Consider the following 13709-nt stretch of genomic DNA (forward strand, 5'->3'; position numbering starts at 1 on the left):
GGTTAAAGACACGCAATAGGTCAAGTACCGTCTTCAATCCTGAATAACAGCATGGCTATTTTATTGCAATTCTAAACATAATTAATTCGCACTCGTAGACTTTAAATGAAAGAGTAACGCCTTAGTTCCTGTGAGTAAAGTGAAAAGTATTATCATGATCTATACATGTGCTATATAGCTGCAATGATACAGAATTATCCTCCCATTTTTTAATACATTATTGCAGCTAATGTACTATACACTGGCGGATTTAAGGGGGCGTGAGATAGGGAGGGTGCATGCTCCTTCCAAAAAAATTCATTGTTTTAAAATGCAATAATGTGTTCTTTATCAGAATGCAATTTAATCTACAATTTTTATAGAGTACATATGTATATAAATAAGAAATGATATACGTACTAGATTGATTCATTAAAATATCGCTTTTTAAAAGAGAGTCTCGTCAAAACTTATTTCTTCAAACTGCACTGGAAATTTTCATCACGCCATTTGTATACCAGTTCATGTTTCAGTATTGAGCTATCTTCACAATCGACTTGTTACGTAACGAATCAATTAACCCTTGACTTGTGAAGATGGTAGTCACCCTGTCTGGTTAAAGATGCAGAGTAGTAGGTGAGCTTTAAAATTACTGAAACATGTACATCGAGGGATACAGAGAAGCATTGATACTGACCAAAGAGGAACACAATAACTTTACCTACAGAGTACATAACGGTGTTAATCAAAACTTACTAGCCCGACTCCCGGGACCACTGACTGATCTGCTGTAGACTGTCAGGCTAGTCACTGACTGATCTGCTGTAGACTGTCAGGCTAGTAGGAAATTTATAAATTCCAATTGGATTTTAATTAAAACTACACGATAAACATTTTCGACATGTAAGTCTTAAAGCATCTCTGTGTTTGAAATTCATCCTGATGAATTAATTATGCCTTCATTTGCGAGTTAGGATTTTCATAATGAATTTGGACTTAGTCTAGTAAATCTATCAAATTAACTAGCGAGTATGACTAGGGTTTCAGAAAAGTTTTCATGACGACTGATGTAGAGTACTACGGTTTCTGGGTTGGGACATGTGGGCGTGATTTCGTTGGCACGTGAAATGAAAAATTAGTTCCCAAGAAATTCGTGAAAACATTTTTTATTTAAAAAACAGCTAATATCAGCGGGATTTTGTTTTGTTTTTCATTATCATATTCAGACAGTTGCAACAGAATACACATTACACTAAATCTTTGAATACATTCAGATACATAATGCCTGTATAGGGGCGGATCCAGGAATTTTTGAAAGAGGGGAGGGGGATTCTACCATTAATTTTGGTTTTCCGGGGGGGGGGGGGCACCTACAAAATGCATTATTTTCTGACGAAAGGGGGCGGGGTCCGACCCCCGGACCTCCTTCTGGATCCGCCACTGCTGTACACAGTGGATGATCTTAATTACATGTACCACAAACATCAGTCCATCAGCCAAACAAAATGCAGATTACAAAACAGTTGCATTAGGCCTACAATCTTAAAAATGAATTGTAATATGCCTACTAGTATAGGAATTATGTGTACTAAAAATACTATTAGTTTTACGCCAGATTTTATTAAAATATAGTAAAACACGGAAGTTTCGCCCCTGGTCCCACTAAAAGCTTTAAACCCGACGGGCCAGACCCTGTCCCATGTCCCCCTCCCCTCTAGGGTTTTGACACAATCTGAGCAAACTTGTGTATATAGTATAAATCCTATTTTAAAATACTATAATATATATATATATATATATATATATATATAATCCAAATAGAAAGAGTTGATATCACACAGTCAAAATAATTCAATAAAAAAGCAGGAAAATATACAGTTCCAAAATATATTTAAATATATTTTGGAACTGTATATTTTCCTGCTTTTTTATTGAATAATATATATATATATATATATATATATATATATATATATATATATATATATATATATATATACTGGTTTGTTCAGATTGTGTCGTCAAAACCATGTAAACCCCCCCCCCCCCCCCCCCCCCCACACACACACACACACCTTCCCTACACTGAAATCCGAGGTCTTGGATGCGTCCATTGCTATATGCATACATATTCTAATGATACTTGTAATTTGTATTAAGAAATTGAAGGCGTGTTAGGGGTTGATAACGACCTGTCAATATTCTTGGTAGAGAATGTGTACACGAGTGTACCAAGTGCATACACCACACAGCGTTCACGAGTGACCATTACGAAGCATGCTCAAGTTCATGAAATATTCACTCAATGCATGTCGATACGGGGGAGGCTTTAGATAGTGTCTCCCTCCCTCGGGGGGGGGGGGGGGGGGGGGGGGGGGGGGGGGGGGGGGGGGGGGGGGCAGTGTGGTATCCCGGGTCTAAATGCCAAGGGACATTATCCGTACAACCAAACACAATATTTTACCACTTAACTTTTTAGAGTTATCTACCTTGAAATACGTGCATTATCGTACTGGAAAAAGTTTTTATCTTATTTATTTTGTTCGTTCAATAAATTTGTTATAAAACTCTCTATCTCTGAGCAAACTTAATCAAACAGGACATGAATACCCAAAGCAAGAATAAAATATGTGCGTGGTTGATTATGGTAAAGACAATGGGAAGAAAATGAAATCCTACGTTTAAAATGGTATTTATACTGGTGAAAAACGCCAACATTTCATAAAGGAATGGATGTCCAATTTATGAAGGTTGTCTCTAATTTACAAATTAATACTGTTACCCATTTGATATAGACGATTTGAACTTATCTATTAATTTTGAAATCTAACTTCCCCCGACCTTCCACTATACGGACAGGGGGAAACTTTTAAGTTCATTTAACTTGAAATATGAAATTCAAAGTTTGCAAATTAAAGAAATAAATGTACCAATTGAAAGGAAGAAAAGGATCCCTGCAGTTATTTTCCATCAACAAACAACATTAAAGGATGCAGGATCGTTACAATTTAAAAGTTTACAGAAACAAGAGGCCCAGGGGCCTTATAGGTCACCTGAGTATCATGTAACAACCTTCCAATGTTTGAATTAGGTTTGTGTTTAAATATAAGAATTTTACTTTTGGATGGAAGAAACATTGAATAACTATGTGGTCAGCCCCGCCTTTGCACCAGAACCCCTGACCCAGGGGCCATAAATTTCAGTTTTGAAAGAAGCATCCTTGATCATCATTATCATACTATTAGTTTGTCTACTTCTTCATCCCATGGGTAGTCCATATGTTTGATATGGTGACTGTAGGTGGAAAGGATAACGCTTTAGAGCCCAGAAACCATATTGCTACTTCAATGTCCAGTGCGCTTGACCTTTTGACCCCAAAATCGATAGGGAACATCTTCATCCTATGGGTAGTCCATATGTATGATATGGTGACTGTAGGTGGAAAGGATAACACTTTAGAGCCCGGAAACCATATTGCTACTTCGATGTCCAGTGTGCTTGACCTTTGACCTTTTGACCCCAAAATCGATAGGGAACATCTTCATCCCATGGGTAGTCCATATATATGATATGGTGACGGTAGGTGGAAAGGATAATGCTTTAGAACCCGGAAACCATTGCGTCTACAGACGGACGGACGGACGGACAGACAGACGGACAACCCGATTCCAGTATACCCCCCCCCCCCCCCCACAACTTGTTGCGGAGGGTATAAAGAGGCATCCTTGCTCATCATTACCATGCTATTAAGTTTGTCTACTTAATACCCAGAGACAGAGAAGATTTTCAAAGAATTTCTACATTTTCACTATATGACCAATAGAGCCCCACCCTAACACAAGAACCCCTGCCCCAGGGGCCATGAATTTCACAATTTTGGTAGAGGGCTCAACGCTCATTATAATTATGCCCACAGTTTGGCTTCTTGATGTCCAGGAGTAAAGAAGAAGATTTTTTAAAATTACACTCATTTTGATGGTTTTTGCCCCACCCCTCAGGCCCCAGGGGGCAGGGACCACGAATTTCACAATTTGTGTTCCCCTCCACCCACAGATGCTATATGCCAAAATTGGTTGAAATTGGTTCAGGTGTTTCAGAGAAGAAGCTGAAAATGTTCAAATGTTAACACACGACGACGGACAAAAACAGATAGCAATAGGTCACCTGAATGAATTCAAGTGACCTAAAAATGGGGCAAAATATTTCAGGATTCATTTTGTGTCTTCCATAATATGCCGTAAATTTTTGGATAATTTACGATATACGCTAATATAGAAAGAAACAAAGGAGCGAATTGGTCCATTTGCACTCAGATAAATAAATATACACGGCTAACACCCCCTTCTCTCTCACACATGAAATACTGCATAGGATAGAAACAAGAGACAAAGCATATGAATTTTCATAAAAGCTTTATTATATATAGAATTTTTTTAACATTCACCTCGCATGAAGTACATTAAACTGATATTACGCTCTGCTTCCTGTAAAAGTATATATATGTCCATGGCAAAAACAAGGCAACAGAACATTGGAAGCACACAATAATTTGGTGATGAAGCAAAGTTTCCAAGGGAAACCAGCCAAAGCAAATATTGATATTACAAAACAGTCAGGAGACCCGACCAACAGATTGTCAAATAAACAAGTTATAAAAATAAATAAGCAGTTTGACTTCTGCCATTTTCAGGTCATTTTTTTGCACTTATGTAACTAATGACAACATTTTCACTGAATTTAACTTTGATAACAGGCAGGGAGCAAATAACTTTTTTTTGGAGAAAGCTGTGAATGTGAAGAGTTGTTACTTGTAGATAGAGAGACAGATATCTAAGTTTGTGATCTCTAAACTTTTTAAACATTCATTTAGTTGCTTCTTCAGCTGAAAAATGGACAATAACCATTATAGATGATTTCAAATATTTCTCATTTAGTTCCTATCAACACTAAATAATGACAGCGTAATACGAAATCACAATCAAACAATCCATGTTTTTAAAATAATCACACAATTGTGAATTAGACCATTCTAAAGTTCCAAACCACTCCTGTAACAAGTTCCTAAACACTAAAATAATATCATTTTGAAACAAACAAATTTGCAATGCATGTTTTACACATGTAAGGTATTAAACAAAGAAAAAAATCTGGCATTGCATAATTGAAATTGTGAAAGATACATATATGATTAAGATAACCTGAATGGACGAAATCGATCATTGCTGATTGATTTCCCTTTATTGTGGCAGTGCTGGACATTGTTGAGTTAAAAATAGACTTGATTGCAGTATACAACAGTTTAATTTTGAGAAGAATTGAACAGCTCCACAAAACTATGACCATTTTCCAACATACATTCATTTTGCAGTCAACATCACAAAACAGAAACAAAAGACAATTTTTACATGCTGCTAATGTAAAATATCTGGGGTTTGTAGTCATACATTTACATCTGAAATTTTTTTCTTCATTATAAGCATTTTGTTCATAAAAGCTATAACATTGTAACCTCAAATAAAATCGAAGACATATTGTCCTGCAATGAAATAATTAAAACACAATTTTGTTCCTTTGAATTATTTTCAAAAAGAAAGGAATACAAATCGTGTTCATTAAAAATACCCAACAAAACAGGTAATAGATTTAAAAGAAACAGGGATTCCTTTTAGGCTTTAACACAGTCTTTAATTTGCATGCACTCCTTGCAAATTTAGAGCAAGGGAGAAAACTGCATATATGTCAATAACACAATATTATATGGCAAGAGTTATCTATCCTTAAATGCGTATCCATAATCATCTAGCGTGCTTATAACTCATGATCACAGCATACCGCTATTATCACCATTGAAGATCATTATGAGTAATTCAGAAACATCAATTAAAACAAAGACATATATATTATCTAAATTCAATTAAAAAACAAAAATAAAGCATTTGAAACTTGAACATACTTCAACCTCTGGAAAGAAAATCTACATACATAAATAAAGAATGTAAGATCTAAAATAAAATCTCTGCCATTAAAAGCAATTAAAATATAACTATTCCTCTCCTTCTCTTTAATTGCGGCCGCACTCAGGACACAAGATTTCGCCTTCATTCATAAGGAAACCCTTCCCCACCATGGAGGTGTCACATTTGTAACACACAAAACAGTCGCTATGCCAGTGCCTGTCCTCAAAGGAAATGAACTTTGTTCCTCCAAAACCTGAAATAGAATACATGCAACTCTGTATTATTCTTCTACATATCAATTTTCAATTAATGACATCAAAATTTCATTCATGTTCAGAATGACCTCTTTACATTGTTTTCCAAAATTAGGATTATGAAAAACTAGATTTTATCACTTTTGAATTTGAACAGCATTCTCTACAAAGCATCAATTTTGTTTTACATCTTCACGTTCCTTATGTGAATTCTCATTTCTAAATAGAAATTAAGTAATGAGAAAAAGCACAAATTATGAATTTGCAATAATTTATAAATATGCATTCTGTGACATTGCTTAGGGAGGAATGCTATATATAGCAGATAAATTTGATATGGATGAAAAGTGGAGGATATGTGCAACAATATTTTGAAATTGAAAGTTTTCAAATTGCCTTTTTTTGGTCAAAACAAATGCAGTTTGAGTAGAAAGCAATTTGAAAAAAAATTTAAAACCCCAGCTGGACTCGAACCCGCGATTTACAGTTCAGCTGTCGATATGCTAACCTACTGAGATACTCAGCTATAGGCAATGATATTTGAAATGAATAGACAAATATTACTGATATTTATTTTTTCATCCATGTTTTAAAAAGAAGTCGGCCATTATGATGAATACCTCCTTAATTTTCACACCATAAGGAATCGACAGTATTGAGAATTCCATTTCACTATACACATCAAAAGGAAATTCCTTCATATGTTTGATTTTATTTCTGATCTTTAGCAATCAAATATAACAGGTGATTATATAGTTCATTTATATAGAAGCTGAAACATGTTTTCATTTATAATTAGGTAATAAAACATGCAGAGATATGTCAAAGAATTGCCTTGTTTATATGCTGTTAGAATTAATGCCATGTACAATATTAATGCCCTGAGTGAGAGAGATTGCCTGGAATGACTGGTTTCTTTTGTCAAAGAGATTGTGATTCTCTGCAGGGCTTTCAATACCAATCAAAAGGCGACAAATCATCCAGCAGTTTAATTGTCAAAAATCACCATTGTCAACATCTCTCCCTTGGAGCAAACAAAGCCTTTTCTATTGGAGTTTTACCTTATTGATTGGAGCTTGAATTTGCTCCTCAAAGCCAACCTTTATAGATTGGAGCTTGAATTTGCTCCTCAAAGCCAACCTTTATAGATTGGAGCTTTGCTCCTCAAAGTCAACCTTATAGATTGGAGCTTGAATTTGCTCCTCAAAGCCAACCTTTATAGATTGGAGCTTTGCTCCTCAAAGTCAACCTTATAGATTGGAGCTTGAATTTGCTCCTCAAAGCCAACCTTTATAGATTGGAGCTTTGCTCCTCAAAGTCAACCTTATAGATTGAGTTTGAATTTGCTCCTCAAAGCCAACATTATCAATTGGAACTAGAATTTGCTCCTAAAAGCCAACCTTGTAGATTGGAGCTTGAATTTGTTCCTCAAAGCAAACCTTATTGATTGTAGCTTTGCTCCTCAAAGTCAACCTCATCTTTTGCTTTCTTACTCCGTTTTTGCTTTCTCATTTAAAGCTGAAGTGTCACACAATTTGCCTCAGGCACCATCACCTGCCTCAGACTTTATATTCAACACTAACTTCCTGAAAGCCCTGCATTGCATCACATTCATCATATCATGTGCAATGGGTAGATTTTAAGAGAGGAAGGGTTTTACAAATAGATATTTTTAATTAATATGACTCAGTTTCAGAGATAGGTAACATATGCTAGAATTTGATTCTTATTTATACATTGTATAATGCTTACCATCAAAATCTAAAAACAAAAGGTTCACTATCATTATGAATACATCGAGTTCTGAAGTACAGTTACATTTCAAACTACGGTAAAAGTTAAATGTTCAAGTTAAACACTGTGCAATCTGAAATGATTTGTAAAATGTACACATACCAGTACTGTAAAAAATATTTTGTAAATCTAAATATTGTCTAATCCAAATTTTCCCAGTGCCAAGCATGTCTGGATTAGACACGTTTCAATGTAATCAAGGGGACCAAAAAGATATTAATATATATAGCTATAACTATAACACCTCCCACCCCCAAAAACCATCAACTTGCAAAATAGAATTTTGACTTTGAAATAAATCATTATATATCTGATTTTTTTTTTTTACCTGTAATAGCTTTGGAACATCGGCAGCATTTCTTGGCAAACAGCTCCCCGTAACACTCCGCACAGTACGGCTGGTCATCCTTGGACGTGAACTTTTCCTTGGCTAGTTCCTTACTACACTTGGTGCATGTAAAGCATTCTCTGTGCCAGGGCTGGTTCTTGTAAGCCACACCCCCCTTATTAATCACCTGTGAAAAGTCATGAAATAAGTCATAAATACCAAATAAGTTAGATAACCAAAATTGCGTGAAGAGAAAATATCATACCACATGAACACAATAAAATTCTACATTCTGAGATTTTTTCCATCAAGAGATACTGTATAAGTTGAATTTTAGCAAGAGGCAAATTTAACAATTTTTTCATAAATATGTGTATATATATTTAACGAGAGCTAATTTTAGCAACTTTATAATTCCAAGATATCTATTACCTCTGATATGAAATAAATTGTTACCGACATTCAATTTTAAAGATTCATATCACTCTCACTAATAATGCCAAAATTAAATCCTCGTTAAAAATTCTGCTTATATGGTAATAGGAAAGTATGAAGACTTCCATATTTGGAAAACCATTCTAATTCTCGGGGAAGCATGAATTCAACTACTGTAACATAAAAGTCAGCTATACCACTGTGACAATGTCCTGTACAGAAAATACGATAGCTTTCAATCCTGCTAATCTTACCCCATTACATTTGTTGCACTTTTGAGCAAACTGTTCCTCGTAACATGGGACGCAGACAGCATCGTTGTCACGTGGTATGAAGCTCTTGTTTCTGATTGGCTGCTTACACACCATACAAACAAAACACTCTTCGTGCCACTGTTTCCCCTTGTATTCAAACTTCTTCATCCCTGTTAATAAGTAGGAGAAATATTTCAAAGACTGGTGCCGTATTGACCTTAGTTATCTCCCTTTTTAATCACCAAGGAGGAAAAGCAAAACAAAAACAATGGGCAAAAGGAAAATTAATTTACACTGTTTAAACTTAAAACACTTAAATGGAGAAGAGGAAACAGAGTATTCTATGGAAAAAAATAAGATAGGAAAGGTAAAACTAAAAAAAAATAGTACATTGTACTATTATAATCCCCATAAGATAATTCATTGTCTTGTGTATTTAGAGAAGAAAAAACATGCTGAGAGAGCTAGCATGTTAAAATTGTTATAATTTTATAAATATCTCAATTGTTTTGTAGCATAATTCATTAAAGGTTCTTTTTTTTTGGTGATATCTGTAACTTGTGACATATATACATGTAACAATGATTAGAATACAGGAATACACAGGACAAAGAATGTCGGTCTTTGATGGTTATTATTAGAAAACACAACCACTAGCATTCTGTAAACAGCAATAAACTATCACCTGCAAGCATAATTTACACACTAAAAATAACAATAAGATAGGACACATTTTGAATCCCCTCCCAACTTCAAAGGAAAGGTTTCATTATGTCCAAATTCATATACCGGTATTTTGATCGTATTCAGTTTTTCTGAATAGTATTTAAAAAATCGATACGGAATTATCGACTGTTAAAGTTAAATCAAAATTTAACCATACACAAGTTATACATCAAACAGAGGGAAGAAAAAGAAGAGAGAGGGAATAAGTCTTCACCACGTACCCTTGTCTAAACAGTATAGTATACAAATCAAGAAGAAATCAGAGAATAAAACACGTATTTTAGGTGGCCAGTGAGCAGATTAATTTGCCAAATGCAGTCAAAGGCATTAAGATTGTCGAAAGAGCCATTTCAACATGTTAGTCACCATCTTCACTAACCAACAGTTCCGATCACAAGAGGAGCGGATCAGACCCCTGGCTATTGAAGATGGTCAGTCACATGGCTAACACGAAGGGAGACAACTCAACACTGAATGGCGGCCATATCCAATTGCTCACCTACAGTGGCGAGTTGCAAAAGCATATACCAGGGATCTGAGGGTGAGCACTCAGTATGTTTCTCTAGAAAGAAACCACAATCATTAGCAATTAATATGGGAATTTATTTTTTAAAAAACAATTAATCAATAGGGATGCCACACTGAAAATACAACATTTACTCTCACTTCCTCATTCGTATATGGTGCATCATACAGCGCATTTAATAAACTAAAAGGATTATAATTTCTGCACCTGAAGAAATATTTTTCCTATAAATACTGATCAAGATTTCATCGTCATTTAGCAGCTTAGTTTTGTCACCCAATCATGCCTGTGTTTCTACAGTAACCAAGGGAGAAGCAAACATCGGAACTAAACACAAATGTGGTACATATTTTGTAGTACGAGTTATACCTCATTAAAACTTATACGAAACACACAAAAAAAGGGCAACAACAGAGCTGTGATTACTGAGATATTTCTAACTAGATACGTAGTTACACTTCTAGTTTGATTTGTAAGATCAGAGTATACACATTAAAATCGATACACCGAGTTATATACATATATCAAAAACCAACTAGCTACTAAGAAAGAACGAGTTACATCTGCTAGGAAAGTCTGAAACTTCGTGTAATGGAGAGCAGTTGAGCAGAATATAGAAGAAAATATAAATGCAAGGTGTGGATTTTGGATCTTAATCACCAGGGGTTGTACTTGAAGAAAGTTTCGAAACAACTTCCGAATCATTACAGCTATTACTGTCAATGGACTTCAGGTTCTGATTAATACATAAATGATCTTCATCTAATTGTGCTGTGTACATATAGAAGGAGAAAAACATATTGATCCCTCTTTTGAAATAGAATAACAACACCCTCCCGTCCTGTTCTAGAAGTGTCCAAGACTTTCGAGTGTGGCTATGGTTTAATTTGAGTGAGTAAGAACCTGCCTGAGAGCCAGCGTTAGCGAATTGCCTATCATGCCAAGATAATATACAAAAGCCAGAGGACTGTGTATACCTTCGATGCCTTTTTCTTCATCTCCTGAAGCCACGGAAACAGAAATTTTAACACATTGCAGAATAGTACTGGCAAATACAATTTAAATCTTCTCTTTCCATAGGTATATAGTAAAAAGAGAGCATGCACCACAAGGATGTACAAATATATGTATAGATGTTTTCAGAAATGTTAAATTGATAAATTATAACTTTAATTTCATTCCAACTAAATGAATAAGAATCTCTTCAACTGAAATAAAATCATCAAATTAAGCTGACATGTTAGCTTTAAAAAATCGAGTTATCTCCCTTTGACCTTCAACCAAAAACAACCATGCTTGCTGTACATGAAATTTCTGATTCTCGTACCAGATACTCCAAGGATGAAACCTATAATTGATGCACATACAACCAAAATAGTTTCTGTTGAAAAAAAAAATTATTTTTGGCAACTTAAAATCTCCAATATTATCACTACCAGCTGTTTAAAGAAAATACCCTGGCAGCAATCAAATAATTTGTACTTGAATACTATTATACTCTGGGTTCATATTATACACGACAAGCTACTGCATGAGCAAACATCATCCCTTTTCAGAATTGAAACTACCCTTTTACAAAATGTAAACCATTAAAATTTTATTTGTACTGTTGAAGAAGTGCATATACCTCCTTTGAATGGCTCCCCGCAGCCATCACAGCGAGCGGCAAAGTTTGTATCGTGACAATCCGAGCAGTAGATGTTGTCATTTTTGGGAGCGAACGGTTGATCCACAAGAGATTTCTGGCACTCGAAGCACTTAAAGCAAAACTCATGCCAATGGCGATCCTTATAGGAGAGATCCTGAAATACAACAGAAACCATTTCAGAATTTGAAGGTGAAATTGTTGAATCAAATTTTTAAAAAGCGTCAATTCATTTGGATGCTTGATGCTAAACAGACATCTGTATTGTTTTTAATTGGTTGGAATTTCTATTGATCATCACACATGTATCAATTAAGGGAGTGAAAAATTATCTGTTTATTTTCAAATAATACCAGTAGTCATACATTTTGTATATAGAAAGGATTCACTATTGTATATACAGTATCCTTAATTTACAAATTTATGCACTTTGATCCTCTTCAACAAAACTGAAAGCATCAGTCACTAAACTTTTTACCACTTTTGACAATGTCCTTGTTTACTAAACAAAGTGTTTATACAGCAATTCGATCATTGCTATATATACCAGTAAACCAGATTTGGAAATTTTCAATCTGAAATTTTGAAAGAAGTGACACAGGGCACTGCACTACTGTTCAATGCTTGTGGTAACTGGTGCACAGTGCAGCTGTACGCCAAATCATAACATATACTGTGTGCTATTGACAAACAAAAACACCCTAATGCTCGTTGACCACATTGACCCTGACTCGGCATTCCAACATCAGCCCGTATAACAAGTGCTCCCAGCATTCCTTCCTTCTTACTCATTGTGTGAAGTCTTGACTCAGCTTTGGCAAACATCAAATTCATAGAATATATTACGTGTTGCTTCATTAACTCAACCTCAATCCTCATCAACATCTGTTCTCATTTGGGCGTCTCACTTATTATAAGATTTCTTTTGCATGATATTTAATTAACAACTCATTTTCTTGTACTTTATCCAAAACACTGAAGGCATCGAATGTTTGATCCCGAAATACAATAAACATTTTATAAACGTACATTGCTGTACGATTATGGGAGAGTATGCAGAACACGGAGTGCAGTATATGCAGTGATTATTTTTTCTTGAACAACAGATGGTGCTTACTAAACATCTACACACTACCACATTCCACGCCAGTCTTCGCTTCTCCAGCAGTGTTTATAATGTGATGATGGTTCACCATCAACCTGTTGTTAATGCACAGAATGTCTGGATTGCCATCATTTGTTGATTTGTTTTAGGACCTGAGTGAGTGACATCTCATTTTCCCATGCAACTTCAGAACTACACGACATGGGTGTGAAGCCCCCTCAGAGACAGGGAAACATTCAAATCAAATTAAATCTTTATCCTCCTCCTCCTCATCATTATTGTCATCAAGTGCGATGTTTCTAAACCTAATATCCTTATATTAATTAATTTAATAGTTGCTGCACCACAGAATGTATTACTTTCGCAAAATGTCTGAGCACAAGGATGAAGTGTTTTGAATTTTCTATACACTACTGTAGTCCCTAGTGTATCTGCACTACAGGTTTAAGGTAGCTCGACACTACATCAAGGCTTATACTCTTTATGACACCACGTCACAAGATGGCGATTTGAATGTATTGTGAAATTATTTGTATCGATCGAAATGTTTGTCTTATTCACATCATAGCTCAGTGGTTATAGCATTGGTCTGATGAACCGCAGATCCTGAGTTCAAATCCGCCAGTCTTTTGTTCATATGTACTGAATTTTTGTTGTTGAAAACCATGTTTTTTATCCAAAATTGCATATTTTCCACCATTTTGAC

At 35.2% G+C, this 13709-nt stretch overlaps 1 protein-coding gene across 7 annotated transcripts in view; it reads right to left on the minus strand.

Annotated features, from left to right (window-relative positions):
* Positions 1-4374: 4374 nt before the first annotated feature.
* LOC125673871 (four and a half LIM domains protein 2-like) overlaps positions 4375-13709 on the minus strand; it is a 49948-nt gene continuing 40613 nt past the window's right edge. For 4 of the 7 annotated variants that reach the window (XM_056158586.1, XM_056158591.1, XM_056158588.1 and 1 more), the window contains exons 7-11: positions 11881-12055; positions 11231-11254; positions 9002-9171; positions 8313-8499; positions 4375-6189 (exon numbers count right to left, since the gene is read on the minus strand). In XM_056158586.1, the coding sequence (XP_056014561.1) occupies positions 6041-6189; positions 8313-8499; positions 9002-9171; positions 11231-11254; positions 11881-12055 (705 nt within the window). In that variant the 3' untranslated portion in view covers positions 4375-6040. The remainder of the gene's footprint in view (positions 6190-8312; positions 8500-9001; positions 9172-11230; positions 11255-11880; positions 12056-13709) is intronic. The other 3 variants (XM_056158587.1, XM_056158592.1, XM_056158590.1) reach the window with 1 other exon arrangement.

This window comes from Ostrea edulis, chromosome 3 (genome assembly GCF_947568905.1).
Source record: "Ostrea edulis chromosome 3, xbOstEdul1.1, whole genome shotgun sequence".
NCBI classification, from domain to species: domain Eukaryota; kingdom Metazoa; phylum Mollusca; class Bivalvia; order Ostreida; family Ostreidae; genus Ostrea; species Ostrea edulis.